The following is a 24763-nucleotide window of genomic DNA, read 5'->3' on the forward strand; positions in this document are numbered from 1 at the left end:
CCTAGTGAACAGAATGCCAGACTCATGGCAGCTGCTGCTGCTGCTATTATTTGAGCAAAATAGTGACTACGCTCTTTCAGAAGCAATTCATTGGCTGTTTTCCCTCCGACTTGTTTTCGCCCTAGACAGATAGCAGTTCCACCAGTCATGCTTCAGCAGTAATGGATTTCTTCTTTTGGAAAGGGAGAAGACAGAACCTCTGTGTCTTTGCAAGTAATCTTTGTGTTCTGGAAACATCATGGCTGCTCTTTATTCAGATAATACGGACGCCGCCCAGCGTTAGCTGATGCCATTTGTCAAATCTATCTGCAGAGTCAAGGAGGGAGAAAGGTTGTTTTCTGCTGCTCCAGAGAAGCGGACACGGAGCAATGGATCCAAACTACAAGAAAGAAGATTCCACCTAAACATTAGGAAGAACTTCCTGACAGGAAGAGCTGTTCGACAGTGGAATTTGCTGCCAAGGAGTGTGGTGGAGTCTCCTTCTTTGGAGGTCTTTAAGCAGAGGCTTGACAACCATATGTCAGGAGTGCTCTGATGGTGTTTCCTGCTTGGCAGGGGGTTGGACTTGATGGCCCTTGTGGTCTCTTCCAACTCTATGATTCTATGATTCTAAGTGTCATTATCCTATATCTACAATGGTGTTTTTGCTTAAGTGACTTTTTGAAAATTGAATTAGATTCCTTCTGCAGAGGTCAGTATCATAGCCTCTATTCATCTCTTAGTGTCCTGTCCCCTACACTACCTCAATTAACATGCACTGTGAAATACTTTTATATAATACTCCGTTGATACAGCAATGGGTCTTTCCCATTTACATCTCGGTTCTCCCAGTCTTGTCTTTTCTTTCAAGGTCAACATTTCTCAGAAGACATTTTTGTTCTGAGAAAAATTCTGACCCCTCCTTTTTTTTTCTCTCCTAGAAAAGGAAGGCAACTGCTGAATTTTCTCTGACTATTCTCCACCAATACCCTGGAACAAAATTAGTTCTGTGGCATTGCGGAGGATGTGAATGGTTCCCAGGCTGCCACACAGTAGCTTCTCTGTGGCAACCACAACAAAAAACCCGTGCTATTGTTATTGTTAATGCCAAGCCACACCCTCCTCCCCATGGAGAGATTTGCTGAAGTGGTCCCCCAATTCCTCTGTCCACAAATAGGGTGGAGAATTTCAAGCGGCCATTGGCACAAAGCTGTACCTTTTCAACACTTCTTCTTTAGTGACAGCTTACTGTCATGACAACTGTCTACCAGCTCCACCTGGTACGCAGGCTAAGACCCTACTGTCTCGCCAGAGTGGTACATGCTCTAGTTATCTCCCGCTTGGACTACTGCAATGCACTCTACGTAGGGCTACCTTTGAAGGTGACCCGGAAACTGCAATTAATCCAGAATGTGGCAGCTAGACTGGTGACTGGGAGTGGCCGCCGGGACCACATAACACCGGTCCTGAGAGATCTGCATTGGCTCCCAGTACGTTTCCGAGCACAATTAAAAGTGTTGGTGCTGACCTTTAAAGCCCTAAACGGCCTCGGTCCTGTATACCTGAAGGAGTGTCTCCATCCCCATCGTTCAGCCCGGACACTGAGATCCAGCGCCGAGGGCCTTCTGGCGGTTCCCTCATTGCGAGAAGTGAGGTTACAGGGAACCAGACAGAGGGCCTTCTCGGTATTGGCACCTGCCCTGTGGAACGCCCTCCCACCAGATGTGAAGGAAACAAGCAGCTATCCTATATTTAAAAGACATCTGAAGGCAGCCCTGTTTAGGGAAGTTTTTAATATTTAACGCTGTATTGTTTTTAACACTTGATTGGGAGCCGCCCAGAGTGGCTGGGGAAACTCAGTCAATTGGGCGGGGTATAAATAATAATATATTATTATTATTATTACTGTTGAATTGTTTTGCATTAAGACAACGGGATTCCACTGACAAACCATTCATGAATGAGTTCTCTGTTATATAATGTCTCTTCTCTCCTGTTGCAGCTGGAATTATGGGGAGAGTTCTACTGGGAGAGGAGAATAATGTGTTGTTGTAATAGGAATCTGCCAGAGTACAAATGAGCAAAGGGAGAGAACAAAGATTTCAGTGATCTAGGGACAGATTCTTATCCCTGATCAGGCCTTCGCATACCGTTCTGCTCTTGTGCAGTGTGTTTCAAGATAACCATGCCTTCTCATCGCCTTTGCCGAGAATGTTGATGGCATGAGGAAACACATTTAAAGTATGCCAGATCTTAAAAACGAGTGTCTCAGAACTGGATGGAAACAGCAACATTTGGAGTGTTGCAAGTTGATGGTTGGAACATGTTTGTGAATTTGTGATGTATTGTTCTATTTTTTTTTGTTTGTAAGAGATGTATCAAGCTTCTTTTGTTTCGTTTTATGTGCTGATTCAAAGTATTGGTGCTGACCTTTAAAGCCTTAAATGACCTTGGCCCTGTATACCATCATCCCACACTGAGGTCCAGCTTTGAGGGTCTTCTGGCGGTTCCCTCACTGAGAGAAGTGAGGTTACAGGGAACCAGGCAGAGGGCCTTCTCGGTAGTGGCGCCTGCTGTGTGGAACGCCCTCCCACCAGATGTGAAGGAAATAAGCAGCTATCCTATCTTTAAAAGACATCTGAAGGCAGCCCTGTTTAGGGAAGTTTTTAATATTTAATGCTGTATTGTTTTTAACACTTGATTGGGAGTCGCCCAGAGTGGCTGGGGAAACAGCCAGATGGGCAGGGTATAAATAATATATTATTATTATTATTATTATTATTATTATTATTATTATTATTATTAACCAATAAAGAATACTTTTTTAAAAAGGAAACAGCAACATTTGTGATCTTGAAAATATGAGTATGTGAGCTGTCACTATAATTCATGCCCATATATGCATACCAGCACATTGTGGTATCTAGGCTTTAAAAAGTTTTCAGGATGCAAATTCAGAGCCTGCACATGCCATTTTGTTGCCCAAGGTGAAAGAAAAGGAGACACACCTCCTATTCCACTTACAAAAGCTGACTGGCCTCAGGACTGAATCTTACTTCAGTGGTGGTGATGGGGACAAAGGATAAGTCTTGGGGTTCATGCAACTCTGTCCTCTCAGGATCTAGTCATTGCTCTTTGCCCTCTAGTATCTACTGCCTAATGATACAACCAGGCCTTGGATGCAATCCAAGATAAACTTACCTGGAAATAAGTCCAAATGAGAATGATCGGGGTTATTATGGCTGGGATCAGGCTGAACATCGCTGAATTATTGCATAAGTTCTGAGCTCAACGTGTTTGAAATCATCTTTTAAATAAGCTTCATGCAGGGCAGACCAAATTTATATTGTACATACATAAAAGATGAAAGCACTTTTCTTCTGGTGTGACATATATAGCTTTTGCCAGTTATGAAAAAATATGTTTGAAAAGAAACGGTCCATCAAATGCATTGAGTAAGGACCCTCCAAAGTGATTTATGGTGCCTATAAGTTATTGGTATCACCTGTCTAACCGAGTAGTTGTAATAGGATTTGAAATGTAACGTAAATCTAACATTTTTGGGAGAGAGAAATAGAGTACTGCAGAGGGTATGCAACTGGACTTTGTTGTCCTGGGCTACTTGTATGGACTGCTACATATTACAGTACATGCAAAACGTGTACTACAGAGGGGGTAGACTCTGTGTTATCCGGGAAATGGCTGTCTCACTGGAATGTTTGTGATTAATCCTAAAAAATGTTACGATTTTAAAAGTATCGAAACCTCCCTGACGATCAGAAGCGTAGTTAACACTTGGAAAATGCTGACGTTTATTTATTACACATTCATAAAATACATCAAGGCAGCTTCCAAGGTACAAAGTACATAATAATAATAATAATAATAATAATAATAATAACAACAATAATCCATAAACTCATAATTAAAAACTTGAATATGAAGACGTTTTAGAGATCTATTTGAAGCATATCAGGAACACAGAAATTTGTTGCTGTCTGCCCCTTGTCCCTATGCATGTTGTCTACTCAAAAGTAAGTCCTGTTGTTTTCAGTGGTGTTTACTCCCAGGTAAGTGGGTACAGGATTGCAGCCGTAATTTTACAAACCAGGTTACATGAGAAACATCCCCTGCTTTGACACAATAACACAAATAAGCTTTAGAGACAAAAATTGCCGTCCTAAAAATCTCAGACCGGTTGCATATGCGGTGTTTTCAACTGCAGCCAAGTCTGGTGTGCCTAGACAGATGAAAACTTACTCATTCTTCTGCAGCGAGTGCCTCCACAGGCTTGAAAATGACACCAATCTTGTAAAATGGCTTGTGCAGACTATTTTCTGTCTGGCCGATTCATCTACACACTATACCTCCTCATTTCTTTAGCGGGAGTGATTTCCCCGGTTTTGGAAATTATTGGGGCTGTGCTACGTGCCAGAATCCACTAATACAAAAATCCCTCTGAGTCATAGGCTAATAACGTTACAAAGACTGCAACAGCTGCTGCAGAGATATATCTGTGGAACATTTCAAAGGCTTACCATGGACACCTATGCAGGGTTCCCTTCTGCTCCAATTCACAACAACAGCCACCTAAATTTGCACAGAGGAGCAGAGAAACAGTGGGCGGCATGCTGAGAAATCCATGGGGGCGCACGGAAATCTGAATAACCTGTGCATTTTGACATTACAGCAATTAACAGTGCAACCTTATATGCATCTATTCAAATGTAAACCTCATTAAGCTCAGTGGGACTTACTCCCAGGTATATGAATAGAAAGGGGCCTTGGAGAGCTAAGCAGGTAGCGGCCTCCCACCAGGGACTGGCTGCTTTTTTGTTTGACTTTATAACTAACTTTATGGACTACCAACACCGAGATGGAGGAGTAAGAGGTAAAATGGAGAGAAGCATACTCACAAAAATAACTCTTGCTAAGTCTGACCTTTAAGACATTGAACCGAAATGACTGAGAATTGTAAGTAAGCAACGAACTTTACTTTTCTTTCTTCTTCGCGCTCCACTCCCCTGCTTCCTACAATACTCTCTAAGGTGTATTAGGATACTTCCAATTATTGTGGATATTGCTTCTAATCTCCACTATGGGCCATGGCAAGCGGCCAAGGGACCTGGATGAGGCAATGCCTCCCCCGAGGCCCAAACAGTCCAAGATTGATACTTTTTTTCTTAACTGTAATAGAAATAATGAGGAAGTTAGCTACATGGTTGAAACTCACAATCGTTTTAATCCTTTAATTGACCTCGCAGCCGATATAGAAGTGGAGGGGGTGAACTCGAAGACAACGAATAATGCCAACGATAATGACAAAGAGGTGAGAGCCACCTCGAAGGGGGAGCCCGAGTTGGCCCTCGGCGATGGCATGGGACTCGATCATTTCCAATTAATAACCAGGACCCTGCGCTGCATCTTTAAGAGCATAAATGGGATCTCCATGCAGGTGGATAATCTCCACCAAAAGCTTGAGGCCCATTTGCTAGAGCTCCAGCTCAACCACACTCTGCCTCCGAGGGATTTAAAGGGACAGAGGTATACCTCCCTTATTAGACATGAAAGTGGTACTGGTGGTCACCTCCTAAAAACTCAATTGGACTCTCAATCTCTGATTTTACAACCAAACAAAATATGTCTAACTATACACAGTAGGGACCTCAGGTCCCCAAGGTGGAATAATTCGAGAGATGTCAAAGATCATCTGAGGCAACTCCTTCAGATTTGGCCTCCGCTAATAGACCTCAGTACAGTGAAACTTTTAAACTACCACCATCGGCTCCAAAAAGTATTGCTCTCCTTCCAGTCTCCAAAAATTCCCTCCATACTGGTTAGGCGTAAAGCGTTTCTGGCCACCTGGGGCATCTTCCCAACAAGAGTCTTTAATGACACCAGGATTAAACCTCTCTTCCGCAGCACCGTACAAAAAGGTAGCTGCCCGCCAGACAGGCGCGACTCAGTCTTGAAACTCAAGTTGTCCACCCGGGAACCTCACCCTCCCTCTCAGCCCAAGCTTCCTGGTTTATCTACTCCAGCAACAAAGAAGCATGACCAAAGCGGGCCCAGCCATCTGGATATCTCAGAGGAGAGGGACCTTATTTCATCCTATGGCGAGTTGCCATTAGTAGAACAGCAGGAAGTTATAAACAGGCTTGATACACTCAAGCAGCATCTTACACATGTACTTCAAGAGAAAATCTCCTCAAATCCTGGACATAGCAACCTATTAAATCAAAGGAAACCAGTTATGAAGGGGCTAACACCCCAGAAACCCCTGCCAAATACTGGGACTCCAATAACGGATGATTTGGCAGTCTGCCTGGCGGAAGCTCCTCATACACCGTCGCAACGCAGACCCCCTTCACCTCTACTAATAGATCTGCAATCAACTACCTCGTCCTCCGCCTTAAAGAGTAACGCGCCAAACACACCTCATCCTGGTAATCTGTCAATGTCCTATTCTTCTATGCCTGACCTGGAGTCTTCATTCAGTGCGGTCCAGTCAAATGACTCTATATCCTCGTCCTTTGCCAGTCAACCTCTTTTGGTAGAACCTCATTTATCCGCAACCTTTTCAAGCCAATATATAAACGTTAAGGAACCCACTGTGCAAAGAGACAACTTAGGTTTTACTGAAGACCCTGCTGGTCACATCAATCAACTCACCACCCCTTCGATACCTTCGGTAGTACCTCGCCTGGAGCTGTCTCAGACCCCTGGCAATGTCCTTCCCACCAGCAACCAGAGCAATTGACTAGCACATAGTCCCTCCTCAAATTGCTTTAATGTGCTATCCTGGAATGTGGCAGGATGGACGCCCAAACAGGATGACGGGGATATGAAAGAGTTTTTAGCGAAATTCCAGATTATGGGTATACAAGAGACCTGGTGCTTAGAATCTTCACCCCCCCCATCCCTACCGGGCTATGACGCCTTTGTGATTCCTGCGACCAAAATACACTTGTATGGGCGCCCTAGTGGAGGCCTGGTAACATTTGTTTCGCAGGAGCTTCAGCTTAATATCTCTCCTATCTTTTGGTTAGAGAGTAATTACATTCAAACTTTGCACATCACTAACAGCTCGCTTGGGGAATTCATATGTGTAAACTTGTACAATCCATCTACCTACTCCTCCTCTCACTCAAATCAGCTTTGGGAGGATTTAAGATTTATTCTAGATAAATCTGGGGCTGAATTTCCAAAGTCAGAGATCCTTATAATGGGGGACTTCAATGCCAGAATCGGAGCAGATATAAGCTTATTCACCGATAAGTCGCAATTATTCATAGAAGAGGAGTGGTTTCCTACGTGGAATTCACAGGACAAGACCATTAATAGGGCTGGCATCATACTGCTGGAGTTCACTATAAACTGCGGGCTGCACAGCTTGCACGGCACACCCAAAGACTGGTCCGGGGGATACTATACTTTTCTAGGATCTAGAGGGGCAAGTGTCATAGATTACATCTGGTCCTCCTCAGCATTTAATGATGAGGCATACTGTTTCAATGTGTTCAACAGAACCGAAAGTGACCACCTTCCAATTGCCATCTCCTTTCACCACACACAGCTGGGGCCTCCCAGCTCACCACACCCCCAGGATTCATCGACCCTGGCCCCCGGTCGCAAGAAGTGGGACATCTACCTGGAGCAAGACATAAAAGTCCTCCTAAATTCCCCTGAGATCCTAGCCCTGAAAGCTCAGCTGTTAACAACGAATGTGAATCATTTCTCAATTTTCCAGCAAATTCTAGTCTACTTGCTCCCTTCGCTTACGAAACCTTCCCGTGCGATTCTATCCTGGAAGAATCAAACCTGGTTCGACCAAGAATGCAAACAGTGCAGAAGTAGGCTTAGATTTCTCCAGTCAGACATGAAAGCAGACAGCACTCAGAGCAAAATCAGGGAGTTAGCCCAATTTCGTTCATACTATAAGAAGCTGCTCCAACATAAGAAATTGCTCTTTGCGAAAGAACGCTGGTCGGCTCTGTCAGTGGCCATTAAAACCCGTGACGACAAGAAATTTTGGAATTTAATTAATGCAGGTCTAAGACCCCCCTCATTCATTGTTAATAACATCACAGCAGCCAGCTGGCACTCTCACTTTGCTCAGCTGTATTCCACCTCAGATTCTGACGTAAATGTAGTCACCACCCTTCCAGCATCTGCCTTGCCCACCTGGGAGCCAGTCTCCCCAGAGAGATGTACTCAACTAATTAGCATGCTATCAGGGGATAAATCCCCGGGGGAGGATATGATACCACCTGAGGTATTCTTATCGAACCAGTCGTGGTGGGCCCCTATCTTAGCATCTCTCTTTACCACCATTAATGCTACTCTTAAGATTCCACCTAACTGGAAACAGAGCATAGTTATCCCAATACATAAAAAGGGGGACCCACAAGATCCGCGCAACTACCGACCTATCAGCCTGTTGGACATATCATACAAGGTTTACTCTAGATTCTTGCTAGAGAAATTAATTGAGTGGGCAGAAGAAACAAAGCTATTCCATCCGGAACAGGCTGGCTTCCGCAAAGGTCACAGCACATCTGGCCAATGTCTTGTTCTACTTACCCTGATTGATAAATACCTAAACAGGTTCAACTGCAAACTACACGCGGCTTTTGTGGACCTGACCTCCGCCTTTGACTCCATTCCCAGAGATAGGCTATGGCAGAAGCTTAGTCATACCAGCATAGATAAGAGACTCCTCCTCCTTCTTATGGAAATTCATAATGACATATCGGCCAGAGTAAAATTCGGCCCTCTGGGAGCTCTTTCTGATTCTTTCCCTCTGAATAAAGGGGTCAAACAGGGCTGCCTCTTGGCCCCTTTTCTATTCAATTTCTATATCAATGACATCGTCACAACTACGAAGGCCCTAAATCAATCTGCCCCCTCCTTACAACAGCTCAAGATCCCCATATTACTCTATGCGGACGACATGGTGATACTGTCATTAACCAAGCTGGGCTTAAACAACATGCTCAGAGGGCTCATGACATATTGTGATACCAACTCCCTTAAAATTAATTTCGCCAAAACCAAAATTCTTACTTTTGGCATGAAAACTCGGAAGTCACTCTGGAATTTTGAGGGCCATTCTATTGAACATTGTTCAGCATTCAAGTATTTGGGTATCATTTTTCAGCATGGGCTTAGCTGGTCAGCTCACCTAAATACAACCATCCTGGCTGCCCGCAGAACCATCAAAGCCTTGGAGAAATTCTACTATGCAAAAGGCGGCCAGCTGGTTCCACCAATCAGAAAAGCATTTATCAGCAAAGTCCTCCCGATGTTATTGTATGGGGTTGAAATCTGGGGGTGGAATTTAAAAACACTACAACGGCTGGAGATTCTACAAAACTCTTTTGCACGGAAGATACTGGGTCTCCCCAAGGGCTCGGTTGCAGCACAGTTAAGAACAGAACTGGGCCTCCCCTCCATTGTTGCGAGAGCCCACATTAGAATTATTAGCTTTTATTGTAAATTAATCAATGCCCCAGGTCCCCTACTAGCCAGGCAAGCCTTTTTAACGTGTTCTCAAAGCAATAAATGGTCCAAGGCCATGGTGACTATTACTGCACGCTACTCTCTCCCAAATCTTGACTCGCTGTCCTCTTGGGACAAACATAAAATCCGGGCCTGGATTCTTACAAGAGACGAGGCCATGGACCGGGCACAGTCCACCTCAGCTCGCCTCTCCATGTGGCTCCCTAAAGTGAAAGTGGTAAGATCACTTGCCAACTACTTGATAGACCTGACGGAGCCCAACTTGAGAAGAGCGTTTACTATGGCCCGCTTCCATTCTATACCCACGGCCTTCCTGCAGGGGATTTATTCTAAGACCCCTATTACCCAGCGTCTATGTCCATGCACAATGAATGAAGTAGAGGACTTCATACATTTCTTTTTCTACTGCCCTATTTATGAGCCAATAAGATCTAAGCTCCTCCTTTTGATCCCGTCCACCATTACATCTAAGGAAGACTGTTTGAAATCGCTTCTTGTGGACGCAAATCCCCAAATCTCACGTGGGGTGGCAATATTCATAGTGCAGGCTCTGAAACTCAGGGCTACTCTGACAGGGTAGCGTGCCCTAGACCTGGACCTGTTTTAATCTTTTTATTACTTTTAACTCAATATGCTGAGTCTGTTCTGGGGCCATTTTGTGCTTTATATATACCCGCATACTAGTTTTTGGGCGCTGGCTATTATATCTTTGCATTATTGTCTTCGGGTAACTTAAATGTCACTACGCCAGCCAAAACACCTGAATTTTGCTGGGTTGCTTGTCTCTAGTTTGTCTTTTTTCTTTTTGTATTGTCTTATTTTGCTATGGCAGTTTGCTAATGCAATAAAGGTTTTGACTTTGAAAATAGAGAGTTGCAGCTTAAGCAAATTTCTGAAGTCCCTACCACCCGTTAGGTAAAGGGACCCCAGACCATTAGGTCCACTCGTGACTGACTCTGGAGTTGCGGTGCTCGTCTCCGGGCTTCCGGGTCATGCGGCCAGCATGACTAAGCCGCTTCTGGCGAACCAGAGCAGTGCACAGAAACGCCTTTTACCTTCCCGCCAGAGCAGTTCCTATTTATCTACTTGCACTGGCGTGCTTTCAAACTGGTAGGTTGGCAGGAGCAGGGACCGAGCAACGGGAGCTCACCCCATCGCGGGGATTCGAACCGCCAACCTTCTGATCGGCAAGTCCTAGGCTCTGTGGTTTAATCCACAACACCACCCACGTCCCTAACCTTAGCTTAAAAAGGTAAAGGTACCCCTGCCCATACGGGCCAGTCGTGTCCGACTCTAGGGTTGCGCGCTCATCTCGCTCAAGAGGCCGGGAGCCAGCACAGTCTGGAGACACTTCCGGGTCACGTGGCCAGCGTGACTAAGCGGCATCTGGCGAGCCAGCACCAGTGCCGCACACGGAAACGCCGTTTACCTTCCCGCTATAAAGCGGTACCTATTTATCTACTTGCACTTAGGGGTGCTTTTGAACTGCTAGGTGGGCAGGAGCTGGGACCGAACGACGGGACCTCACCCCGCCGCGGGGATTCAAACCGCCGACCTTGCGATCAGCAAGTCCTAGGCACTGAGGTTTTACCCACAGTGCCACCTGTGTCCCCAACCTTAGCTTAAGATGGCATAAATGTGTTTTCCCCTCTCCATTTTATCCTCACAACAACCTGTGAGGGAGGTTAGGCTAAGAGGTCCACAATCCTTTGAGAATAATATGTCCTAGGCTCTGTGGTTTAACCCACAGCGCCACCCGCCTCCCACGTCCACCCGTTACCTGGGAGGAAATCTCACTGGTTTCAGTGAGGTTTCCTTCTGAGCAAACATTGTGCATGCACACGAAAGCTCATACCAATAACAAACTTAGTTGGTCTCTAACGTGCTAGTGGAAGGAATTTTTTTATTTTGTTTTGACTACGGCAGACCAACACAGCTACCTACCTGTGACATAAAGGCGATTACTGTAATCTGCATAGTGTGTAGCATGTAAAGGTAAAGGTAAAGGTACCCCTGCCCGTACGGGCCAGTCTTGACAGACTCTAGGGTCGTGCGCCCATCTCACTCAAGAGGCCGGGGGCCAGCGCTGTCCGAAGACACTTCCGGGTCACGTGGCCAGCGTGACATCGCTGCTCTGGCGAGCCAGAGCCGCACACGGAAACGCCGTTTACCTTCCCGCTAGTAAGCGGTCCCTATTTATCTACTTGCCCCCGGGAGTGCTTTCGAACTGCTAGGTTGGCAGGCGCTGGGACCGAGCGACGGGAGTGCACCCCGCCGCGGGGATTCGAACCGCCGACCTTTCGATCGGCAAGTCCTAGGCGCTGAGGCTTTTACCCACAGCGCCACCCACGTCCCGTGTAGCATGTAGCTGGTGCTAAAAAGTTGAGGTTTTTTTTTTTTAATAAAAGAATTTCAATTGTGGATAATGCTTTACAGAGTTAAAGATGAAAGGTCCCTACTCCCAAGGGGCTTCAATCTATAAACTGACACAGAAGAATGGAAGGGAGTGGAGAGAGGAAGCATGCAAAATCAGCACCCCATTGGCACTATACGTTTAAAGTAGAATCAGAGTACTGTAGAGCTGGAAGGCACTAAAAGGATAATCTATTCCAATCCCCTGCAATGCAGGAATCTGTTGCCTAAACTGGGACTCGAACCCACAACCCTGAGATTAAGAATCTCATGCTGTACCAACTGAGCTACTGCCTCGACAAGTAGTATCATGCCACTGTTTTCACCTGGCTGGTATAATAATAATAATAATAAAAATAATAATAAAATTTTATTTATATCCCACCCTCCCCAGCCGAAGCCGGGCTCAGAGCGGCTAACAACTGTAAAAGTAACACAGCATTCTAAAATCAATTTATTCTAAAATCAATTCAAAATCAAATTAAAGGCAAGCATTGGGCTTAGAACACGTCCTTGAGCTCTGATAACGCTCCTTTCTCGTCTGGATGGAGATGGGGGCAGTGCTGGATTTATGTACAGTGGTACCTCAGGTTACATACGCTTCAGGTTACATACGCTTCAGGTTACAGACTCCGCTAACCCAGAAATAGTACCTCGGGTTCAGAACTTTGCTTCAGGATGAGAACAGAAATTGCGCAGCGGCGGTGGCGCAGCGGCAGCAGGAAGCCCCATTAGCTAAAGTGGTGCTTCAGGTTAAGAATAGTTTCAGGTTAAGAATGGACCTCTGGAACGAATTAAGTACTTAACCCAAGGTACCGCTGTATATGCTAACTAGGCTGAAGCCTACGGCCTCTAAAACTAGAGGGCCTCGCCAGCCCTCCCGCTCCCCAGCTGGCAGTCTCCCCTCTCCCAAAATTGTAAACCCAAGACTTCATGCGAGGGCAGGGCAACTCATGGCTTCTGTAATTCCAGGATGTCCTGGTCAGATTTGGACAGTTGACAGGTATCCATCAAGCCTGACTAGTGATCTACCAAGCTGAATAAAGTCCACAAGCCTTGGATCGTAGGCCGTCAGGTGTATGGTGGTCCTCCAGTCCTAGGCAAGCAAGGTTTATCAAGGCGCTGGTTGCTCCCATTCATAGCCAGTGGAACTGCGTGCCACTTGCTGAGTTGTGCAGGGATGATTCAAAATATATGGTAAATGCATGTTACATTTTCAGTATGTGAAAGGAAAAAAGAGGAGCACATCTGCTGCTAGTGGTTTCATCAAGTTTACATCATGTGTTTTTAAATGAAACTTTTAAGAACAACACTATAGTGCTGCCTTTTCAAATACTGTACTGAATAATTTTTGCCAAACACACCCAGAGCCGCTGTTTTTATACACTATTGCTTCCCTTTCCCATATAATACGTCAGAAATAAACCTTCCTTTTTGCACAAGTAAAGAGCTTAATGAAAAGCGACAGTTATAGCAATGATTATGTGCTATCGTGAATATTTCTTACAATGCCACTAGGTTTGAAATACATTTTACAGAATGTTTATAACCCAAAGGGCACAGTGATCTGGAACTAAATGGAACACTTTAGAACACACACTCTGTGCAGAGTGGATTTTAATGGAAGATCTTGATTTGCATTTAGTGAAAAGGGAAGAATCAAAGAGCGTATCATCTCTATGGGATGCTGATCAGAGAAAAAGGAGCTTGAATAAATGCCTTTTGATGGGTACAAGTTCTGTAAGACAGGGAAACAAGACCTCTCTTTTTATAAAAAAAGTTATAAACCCTCCCCCTCCCCAAAGAGATTACCAGCCTTCAGAACAGCCTTACTGAACTCAGTTGGGCTTTCTTCTAGGTAAGTAGACTGCAGATACAGTGGTACCTCGGGTTAAGTACTTAATTCGTTCCGGAAGTCCATACTTAACCTGAAACTGTTCTTAACCTGAAGCACCACTTTAGCTAATGGGGCCTCCTGCTGCTGCTGCACCGCCGGAACACAATTTCTGTTCTCATCCTGAAGCAAAGTTCTTAACCCGAGGTACTATTTCTGGGTTAGCGGGGTCTGTAACCTGAAGCGTATGTAACCTGAAGTGTATGTAACCTGAGGTACCACTGTACAGAAGAGTGTTGTTACCCTCAAATCTGCTTATGGGCATCTGATTAGTCACCAGGAGAACAGAATGCGGGACTAGATGGTTTTTTTGTCTAATCAAGCTGGTTTCTTTGTAAGTTCTTAGTGTATGCCAAGAAAAGGCCAATATCTATTGTGATAATGACTTGGTGGGAGTTATTCTCATACCATTTGTCCTGCTTCACAGAGCTGTTGGGCAAAAATGGCAAGGCACTTTGAACACCCTTTAGTGCAACAGAAACGCCTGCAAACAATAATACACTCCAGAAATCTTTCATTATCACAAGGTTTATTACAGACTGTATGTTTGCGACGAAATGTTTGACAGCACTTCTGCAAATGCCATTTTCCATTTACAGTTTTTACATCCAATAAAAACGATTCTAAGATCATTCCAAAGGCACATCCTTATACTTTTACACCACAATCCTATAAATGCATACAGGCAGCCCCCTGTTTTAAGGCAACGCATGTCTCTGTGAAATCACATATAATTGAAACCCAGTGAAAAAGCCTGCAAGCACCTCTACTTCTGACTTTTCTCTGACATCTTTATGGTGTTTTCTGGTCATTGGTTTCCTGGGTTCGGTGGAATGCGTGTGTATACATGGTCGTGCACATATCAAACGTGTGTAAATGGTGTAAACTTGCTGCCTGCATTCTGAAATAAGGGGCACAGACCTCAAAGGGACTAACTTTCAAGTAAATGCTTTTCGGGTTATAGCCTGAGATAATTACAGAGTCATTGTACTTCTGTTTTCTTTTCCACTTGGTAAATTACCATTAATCTTACATGCATATTGCTTTACTCCAAGCGTTTGCAAAGTCAAACCATTACTCAACACCTACTGATCAAACGTTATTAGCTCAAAAATAATTTTCAAACCAAAGCAGTGACTCAGTAGTCAGCATACAATCTCACTCTCATTTTCCTCTCCCACACAGTGTGAAAGCGATGGAGACATTTGTTTTCCATGAACTGCTACTAACTTCACCTGATTGGCCACACAAAACAAAGCATTGGGTAGATTTGCCTAATTTGCCCCTTCTTAAGTCCACGATTGTTTATGTGCATGTGTCTAACGTAACTCCATTCAACAGGTGAGAATTCAGCTGGGCAGAATATTCGGGGCACAATTCTACACTTCTTCTACATTATTTATTTCTTATATTTCTATACCACCCTTATACAGTGGTACCTTGGGTTAAGTACTTAATTCATTCCAGAGGTCCGTTCTTAACCTGAAACTGTTCTTAACCTGAAGCACCACTTTAGCAAATGGGGCTCCTGCTCCGGTCGCGCCGCCGGAGCACGATTTCTGTTCTCATGCTGAAGCAAAGTTCTTAACCTGAAGCACTATTTCTGGGTTAGCGGAGTCTGTAACCTGAAGGGTATGCAACCTGAAGCGTATGTAACCCGAGGTACCACTGTATTTCTATACTGCCCTTTCTCCCAAAGGAGCCTAGTGTGGCAAACAAGAAGTGAAGAAATAATAAAAACATCTTACAAGCAATTCCAATAAAGATGCAGACTTTCAAATGGGCCATGAAGGATGGTAAAAGAGCAAGTACATAGCTTGGGGGCGCTCCTTGATCCACTTCTGTCACTTGAAGCCCAGGTGGCCTTGGTGGCACAGAATGGCTTCTATCGGCTTCAGCTGGTGGCCCAGCTGTGCCACATCTGGGCAGAGATAGCCTGACTTCTGTAGCCTACGCTCTGGTAACCTCTAAGTTGGATTACTGCCTTGTGTTATATGTGGGGCTGCCTCTGAAGCTGGTTCGGAAACTTCAGTTGGTGGAAAATGCAATGGCCAGATTGCTCACCAGTACAAGGCAGTTTGAGCACGTAACACCAAACCTGGCACAACTGCACTGGCTGCTGATTAGTTTCCAGGCCCAATTCAAAGTTCTGGTGTTGATCTGTAAAGCCTTACATGGCTCTGGACCTTAATACCTTAAGGATCGCCTCTCCCAGTTCTTTTTTGGCGATCACTCGTAGCTGAGTAAGATTGTCTTCCATAAACACAGTTTTAAAAGTGAGTCTGTAAGTGACTGTGGAGGCCAATTCTGGATCCACACATCCTTCCACAGTGGGGACGGAAGTTCCAGGCGGAAGTTGATCACAGTGAGGCTTTGCCAAACGTGCCTTCCTCTTAGCATGTTTCTCCATTTTGTCCTGAGTTCGAGCGTCTTCAAAATCCACGACACCTTTGGTAAAGGCTGTTCTCCAATTGGAGCGCTCACAAGCCAGTGTTTCCCAGTTGTCGGTGTTTATACTACCTTTTTAAAGATTTGCCTTGAGAGAGTCATTGAACCTCTTTTGTTGACCACTAGCATTATGCTTACCATTTTAAAGTTCGGAATAGAGTCATGTTGTGCGGGGGTGCCTGATTATCATTTCCCAAAGCAACTACTCTACCCCTCTCCCAGTATAAACTGACCCAGACTCTGTTTTTATCATCTGAGACCTTTCTCTGAGATGTTCAGAGGGTGGCAACAAGAGAACAGGCCTTTTCTGTGGTGGCTCCCTGATTGTGGAATGTCCTCCCCAGAGAGGCTCGCCTGGCGCCATTATGTCTTGATATTGCATTTTCTAGCACAACCAGATTGCGATGAAGAGGAGATGATCCCGCTGAAGCCGGCCTAGTTTGTGTGAAAAAATGAACAGTGTCAGATGAGAAAAGGTGCCGTTCTTGATACAGTATATAGGGAGAAGGACCTAGGAAAAAGTTGACATGAAAGGACAGATTTTAGGAGGAGCTTTCTGAGCTTCTCATTAAAAAATACGGTCAGTTGATTAACCAAAGAGCTGCCTCACATGGAACGGCCTGGGGCAATATGTTAACCTGACTATTCTTGAGCACATCTTCCTGCAGATTCTATCTGTGGTTGCTGCATTGTTTGTTTATGGGTCAACCATAGGATTTATGGCTGCGTTGCCTCTGGTTGCCCTGGAAACATGCTGTCATGAATGGAGACTTACGAAAAGGCCCATGACCCAAATAGAGAGAGCTGTGCAAATACCACAGGAACTATGGAATTAACACAGAGGTGTTAGGAGATGATTTGTCTCATCTGGACGTTGATTTCTGCTACTATCTGAAAGCACCCAGGGAGTGATAGCAATGGGTGTTAGTTGTTCTATGAAAACTTCATGCTAGGCATGAATTTTAACCATTTTTAACTTGTTTTAACCTGTTAAGACTTTCCTCTGCACGCCCCCCCCTACATACAACTGATATAATGAGCATAAGAGAAGCTCATTGTAAGGTATGGCTAAGTGCATTTTGTCTCCCCAAATTCTCTACTTTATTTGCAGGCGTCAAAATGGTGGGTGGGTGTGTTGCCAGCTATTTCTAAGGAGGGAACAAAAGTCTCCAGCAGTCTTTTGCTCACTGTATTTCGAATTAAGCTGATTGGTTACTTCACATTGGTCCAAAATTCACCAGACATTCTCCATGCAAGAACCAAAAGTCTACAACTGTTCATGAAGAGCTTGAGAGAATGAAAAAATAAATAAATCCAAGCACCACTAATAAATGGGCTGTCTCTCTCCATTTCACTGGGGAGAACTTCCAGCTGGTTTTGAGCAAGATTCAAAGGTCACATCTTTTGGTTATAGTCAAGGTTTTATGTCAAGGAAGAACATTTACCTGAGGACCCTCCTGACCTGATAAATAGTGTATAGAATTGTGATTATTACAATTTCCCTGTTATTCTTAACTTTTCCTTCCATTTTAATTTTAATTTCCTTCAATAAATTCAATTTTATTTTAAAATTGCATTCTGTGCCTTATGGGTTCACACCCTGCCCACCTATACTTGTGCTTTGGCTAATGTTACCAGATAGATGTCCAGGCTTTTTTTTTTTTTTTTTTTTTTTTAAAAAAAGAGGTTTTGATGAAGCAGTCATTACCTATTCAAATACTAGCTTTATGGCCACTGATGTACTCCATCACATAAAGTAACCATTAGGGACGGATATGCTCTGCCATTTGGGAAAGATGTGGTGGGAAGATAAGGTGTTTTGAGAAATAGTGAACAGGGGCAGGGGAGCCGTGAAAACTGTGTGCTGAAAACTGGATTGAAAATCCAGCTGGACTATGATTTTCCTGAATAATAGAACACTGTGTAACAGTGCTTAAAGTGGAGAGCTCTCATGATAAGCATTATATGAGCCAAAAGTAGGGCAGACATACTGTGTGAGAATAGCATCCACCCTATTCTTATTCAGGAGAATGGTCTCTCTAATTAAAGTTACTAATTATATTTACAAGGACTAATTTAGAAACTCTGTTCACAAACATCATGAACACCAAGGCCCATAAAACATGCAAGCAACCTTTGAGCATATCTTTATCCCAGCAGATAAAAAAACTAAACTAACCCCCCCCCCCCAAAAAAAAACCTTGCTCAAGCAGCAAATGAATGTAACATTTCTGGTTATTTGAACTTGCGTTGTCCTAATCTCTTTCAAGTTATTTAGGGGAAGGCTGCAAAATCAGCACTATCATATGAGTGAGAATCTCGCTACTCAAATAAAAGTCTGTGTACAAACAGTGGCAGAGCTTCATGTTCCGGCACCAGGGGGCGGAGAGCAGGTGGGGGCGGGGCTGGTGTGAGTCCTGGGGGCGGGGCGCACTGCTAGTAGGGGCATGGTGCGCAACCCGTAGGGGTATGGCGCCCAGCACGTGTGTGTGTGTGTGGGGGGGGAGCCGCGATGGCACCCTGCTGGGATCGCGCTGCCAGGGGCAGTGTGCTCCCCCCGCACGCCTCTTCCTCCGCCAGTGTGTCCAAATAATTTCTGCTTGAATTGACCTAATTTAGTCAGGCCCTTTAATTAATTCTCCACCCCCATCATTGAGGCTGGACACTGAGGTCCAGCGCCAAGGGCCTTCCGGCAGTTCCCTCATTGTGAGAAGCAAAGCTACAGGGAACCAGGCAGAGGGCCTTCTCGGTAGTGGCACCCGCCCTGTGGAACGCCCTTCCATCAGATGTCAAAGAGATAAACAACTACCTGACATTTAGAAGACATCTGAAGACAGCCCTGTTCAGGGAAGTTTTTAATGTGTGACGTTTTAATGTATTTTTAATCTTTGTTGGCAGCCGCCCAGAGTGGCTGGGGAAACCCAGCCAGATGGGCGGGGTACAAATAAATTGTTGTTGTTGTTTGTTGTTGTTGTTGTCATGTTCTCCCTCCACAGCTGGAGACAGTAATGCTCTCAAATACCAGTTGCTGGAGACCATAGGATGGGAGAGTGCTCTTGCGTTCGAATCCTGCTCGAGTGTTTCCACAGACATTGGCTGACCACTGTGAAAACAGGATCTGGATTAGATGGGCCATTTCCTGATCCAGCAGACTCTTCGTACATTCTTATTATCTTTTCTGGGTGTGACTAATGTTGGCTACAACTGAAAGCATTATTATTACAGCTGTAACTTGGTTCTTGAACGCCTTGTGACTCGAACGTTTTGGCTCCTGGACGCCACAAACCCGGAAGTGAGTGTTCTGGTTTGTGAACATTCTTTGGAACCCAAACGTCCGACGCAGCTTCCTTGGCTTTCAATTGAGTGCAGTAAGCTCCTACAGCCAATCGGAAACCGAGCCTTGGTTTTCAACAGACTTCTGGGATGGATTCCCTTCAAGAACCAAGGTACGACTGCATTATTGTTAAAATAATAATACCCACAGGTCTCAGGGCAGTTCAAAAGATAAAATCATAATATGAAAATACATAATAAAATATACATAATAAAAACAAAAACAAGAATAAACCTAATAATGCCCCCTCCCCAACACATTTTAAAAGAGCACCAGATGTCCATCAGCCAAAGGCCTAGTTAAAGAGGAACATTTTTGCCTGGCACCTAAAGGTGTATAATGAAGGTGCCAGCCGAATTTCCCTGGGGAGAGCATTCCACAAATGAGGAGTCACCTGCAGAAAAGGCCCATTCTCAAGTTGCTACCCTCTGGACCTCTCGTGCAGGAGGCACATGAAGAAAAACCTCAGAAGTTGTTCTCAGGGTCTGGTTAGGTTCAGAAAGAGATGGTCCTTCAGGTACTTATGTACAGTGGTACTCACAAAGCCTAGGACTTGCCGATCAGAAGGTCGGCGGTTCAAATCCCCGCAACGGGGTGAGCTCCTGTTGCTCGGTCCCAGCTCCTGCCAACCTAGCAGTTTGAAAGCATGTCAAAGTGCAAGTAGATAAATAGGTACCGTTCCAGCGGGAAGGTAAATGGCATTTCCGTGTGCTGCTCTGGTTCGCCAAAAGCTGCTTAGTCATGCTGGCCACATGACCCGGAAGCTGTACACTGGCTCCCTCGGCCAATAAAGCGAGATGAGCACCACAACACCAGAGTCGGCCACGACTGGACCTAATGGTCAGGGGTCTCTTTACCTTTACCTTGGTTTACGAAACTTAATCTATTCCGGAAATCCCTTCTTAAAACAAAGCGTTCTTAAACCAAGGTGTGCTTTCCCATAGCAACGGGGGACTCAATTTACAAATGGAACAGACTCAACAGAAAGCAAAACATGTTCTTATTCCAAGGCAAAGTTCACAAACCAAAACACCTACTTCCGGGTTTGCAGCGTTCATAATCCAATTTGTTCACAAACTAAGCTGTTCTTAAACCAAGCTACCACTGCACATAGAAAACTGGGATGTCAGAAGGCTAGAGTGAACACTTCAGCCAGACATGACTCATATTTTTTGTGTCCAAAGCTCTAACCACTATATTACAAGGGGTTTCACAAATCCCTTCACTATCCTAAGGGTCACTAGGTGAGCTTTGAGCAAGTCACTGCCTCTCAACTGAAGCTGCTTCACAACATTGTTGTGAGGATCAAATAGGGCAAGCCCATGAAAGTAGCCCCAAGGGGGGTGAGATACGATTGTGATAAATAAACCTGTGCACCCAACCCCCATGAGTTTTAAACCACAATGACAAACTAAGGTTTCAGCCTGGTTTTTCCTTTTTGCATTTGTGGTCCTGTGTGGAGAGGAATGCAGCATTCGAAGTGACAGCTTTCTTAATGAAACGCTGAAACGTTTCTGAATGAAACGTTTTGATTAACTGCTTGAAAGTGAAGACAACATGAACCTGATATGTCAGAGTTATTTTCTTTTAAAAGATTGATTGTTTTTGCGGGCTTATTGGTTTTTCTCTACATAAAATAATATGCATCACGCTTGCTTTGGAGCACAGAATAGAACTAGACTAGACTTCAGATGCACACCTCTCTGTTTCTGGGTAAAGGTAAAGGAGCCCTGGATGGTTAAGTCAAGTCAAAGGCGACCACGGGGTTGCGGCGCTCACCTTGTTTTCAGGCCGAGGGAGCCGGTGTTTGTCCACAGTCAGATTTCCAAGCCATGTGGCCAGCATGTGTAAAAGGCTTCTGGCGCAGCGGAACACCATGATGGAAACCAGAGTGCACAGAAATGCTGTTTAGCTTTCCGCCGATCAGAAGGTAGGCGGTTTGAATGCCCGTGTTGGGTTCAGCTCCCGTTGCTCTGTCCCAGCTCCTGCCAACCTAGCAGTTCAAAAGCACGCCAGTGCAAGTAGATAAATAGGTACTCATGCGGCGGGAAGGTAAATGGCGTTTCCATGCACTTTGGTTTCCATCATGGTGTTCCGCTGTGCCAGAAGCAGTTTAGTCATGCTGGCCACATGACCCAGAAATCTGTCTGTGGACAAACACCGGCTCCCTCGGCCTGAAAGCGAGATGAGTGCTGCAGCCACAAAGGTGGTTTGTCCTGGATCTTCAACAAGTAAAACCACATTTTGGGGGAGGCATTGTCCCCCCCAAACTCAACAACTTTCGGCAACCCTATAATGGAGCATTCAGTGCTATCACGCTGGCAATCTGCTTTTGGTTTTTCATGATGTTACTGCAGTTACTGCAAACAGATGGCGATGCAATGGGTGCATATTTTCACAAATAGATTTCCAATTGCTTCCAGCTTCTAGGTGGTGATTTCATTTTATGTACTGCAGATTATAAGAATTCCCTATCAGTGTCATTATACAATCTCCACTCTTCTAAGCACTGTGGGTACTGGAAATGTTGTCCCTGTTTTATAAAATGTGTACAATCTTCATTGAGAAATTATCTTTCACAGCTTGCAAAATGAAAGCTTTGAGATATTTAGAGAAGCTAGATGATGAAGTCTCTAAGAATGCTTTTCTATTGCAGCTGAAAGCATACATCAATTTGCAATTATTCATACTATCCAAGAACAGCTTAATATGGCTTACTGCATTTAAACAATACACTGAAAACAAGGCTAGAAGAAAACCCAACCCATTTAAGTCATAAATCCATAGAATCAAGCACCATTGAGGCTCCACAAATACCATAACCTCTACTGTGGTTGGCCAGCATAATGGTGGAGAAGGATGTTGGAGAGAATTCCTTCCCAGTGTTTAGCTCCAGAAGATCTTCCTAGCGATTCTATAAGGTAGGAGTGCGGAACTAGATGTTGTGGGACTACAACTCCCATCAGCCCCAGCCGGGAAGGCCAGTGGTCAGGAATGATGGGAGTTGTAGGTTAGCAACATCCGGAAGGCCACAGGTCCCTTCCCCCCAAAAACCCCACAGACTTCTTTTTATTGTTGAATAATGATACACTTGTTAGACCTGCTGTTTTAACACAGAGCTCAAGTCCTGAGCACAAACATAACTTAAAGTAAGTAGCGAGACCACTATTTTAACAGCACTAAACATTCCGGATTGGATGCCATTGAAACAACAACAACAGGTAAAGGACCCCTGGATGGTTAAGTCCCGTCAAAGGCAACTATGGGGTTGCGGCGCTCATCTCACTTCAGGCCGAGGGAGCCAGCGTTTGTCCACAGACAGCTTTCCGGGTCATGTGGGCAGCATGACGAAACTGCTTCTGGTGCAACAGAACATGACAGAAACCAGAGCGATTGGAAATGCCATTCATTTCCTGCCACAGCGGTACCTATTTATCTACTTGTGCTGGTGTGCTTTCGAACTGCTAGGCTGGCAGGAGCTGAGGCAGAGCAACGGGAGCTCACCCCATCGCGCCGATTTGAACCACCAACCTTCTGATCAGCAAGCCCAAGAGGCTCAGTGGTTTAGACTACAGCGCCACCTGCTCCACAACAACAACCTTCACACCTTTCTCTGGAAGTTTGAGATCAATTCCTGAAGGACAGGTCTGTCAATTGCTATTAGGCATTGAAACCTCACTGGGGCTTCCATGTTTAGATGCTGTATACCCTGGACTATCAGGTGGTTGGGATCCAAAATGGAGCAGGATTATTATATTGTTGCCCTGCTTGTAAATTTCCCAGAGGCATCCAGTTGAAGTCAGAATGTTGCGCTAGTCAGAATGGGAGCCAGTGTGGTGTAGTGGTTAAGAGCAGTAGTCACGTAATCTGGGGAACCGGGTTCGCGTCTCCGCTCCTCCACATGCAGCTGCTGGGTGACCTCACAGAGTGTTTGTTGTGGGGGAGGAAGGGAAAGGAGATTGTTAGCCGCTTTGAGACTCCTGAAGGGGAGTGAAAGGCGGGATATCAAATCCAAACTCTTCTCTTCTTCTTCTAGTAGACCATCCCAACCACAGTCAGCCAGATACTTCAGCAAAGTCCACAAGTAGGGCTGGAAGGCAACACTTTCCAAGACTGTTCGCCTCTCCTAGCAACTGGTATTCAGGCTATTCTCATTTAGCTTTCATGGCTAATGGCCATTGATGGACTAATCCACCATAGCTCCCCCCCCCCCCCAGTTCCCTTTTAAAGCCATTAAAGGCAGCGGCCGTCACAAGATCTTTTAGCAGCAAATTCCATAAGTTAATTAGCCTTTGTGTGAAGAGCTGCTTTCTGTCCTCTTCTACCCGTTTTCTCTGCACCACTCGGTCTTGCCGTCTATCCACCCTCGGAACGTCTGCCGATTGAAATAAATGGGAGGCACACACTCAAGACAAGCGCTCTGACAGGCTTTAGAACAGCAGTCGCATTCAACAGACAGAAGGCTGCCGACTGCTCTGCACAACCCAGTCCAAATTCTATCCAGTTTTCCTGTTTCAGTTAGACAAAATGGAGAACGGTTGCATCAGAATGCCAGGATTAAAAGGGGCTCAGTGAGGATGTGCACACCTTTAACAGACAAACCTGTGTTGGCCAGCGCAACTTGTGATGCATTAGGTTGAATGTAGGCCGTCTTCAGGTATGTTCTGTGGTCTGCTAGGTCTTTGATAATCCCTCTGTTTTGGCAGTTGGCGGCAGCCAAAAAAAAAAAAAAAAAGAGAAAAAAGAGAGATGAGAGCCAGCATGGAATCAGGGGCAGACTTTGATCTTTCAAATTTCTGCAGCACCCTATGTGAGGCAAAAATATGGCTACTCCACCTCTCACCTTCCGTTCTGCTCAGTTCACTATGTCACAGTTGTGGGGGTCTGAGGCGTCTCCTAGGAGCAACACCCAGTGAGGTGGAACTGGTTGTGCTGCCCTAAAGTGGCTGGAGAAACCCAGCCAGATGGGGGCACGGTATAAATTATTATTATTATTATTATTATTATTATTATTATGCTTCTGATGGAATGGCAGATATAAGGAGACATGAAGCCAAATAAGCATTCAGCCATTAAGTTCACTGGCTGCTTGAAGTTCCCTACCTCACAAAACACTGTGAGGATATAATTGAGTGTGTGAGAATTATTAATGCATTCAACATTTATTCAGCTAA

At 44.9% G+C, this 24763-nt stretch overlaps 1 protein-coding gene across 1 annotated transcript in view; it reads left to right on the top strand.

The window, feature by feature from the left end:
* The first annotated feature begins 5001 nt into the window (after nucleotides 1-5001).
* LOC310685552 (uncharacterized protein) overlaps nucleotides 5002-24763 on the top strand; it is a 945613-nt gene continuing 925851 nt past the window's right edge. The window contains exon 1 of the mRNA XM_083458086.1: nucleotides 5002-10181. Within this exon, the coding sequence (XP_083314212.1) occupies nucleotides 6824-10081 (3258 nt within the window). The 5' untranslated portion in view covers nucleotides 5002-6823 and the 3' untranslated portion in view covers nucleotides 10082-10181. The remainder of the gene's footprint in view (nucleotides 10182-24763) is intronic.

This window comes from Podarcis tiliguerta, assembly GCF_965153285.1.
Source record: "Podarcis tiliguerta genome assembly, chromosome: 9".
Classification (NCBI taxonomy): Eukaryota; Metazoa; Chordata; class Lepidosauria; order Squamata; family Lacertidae; genus Podarcis; species Podarcis tiliguerta.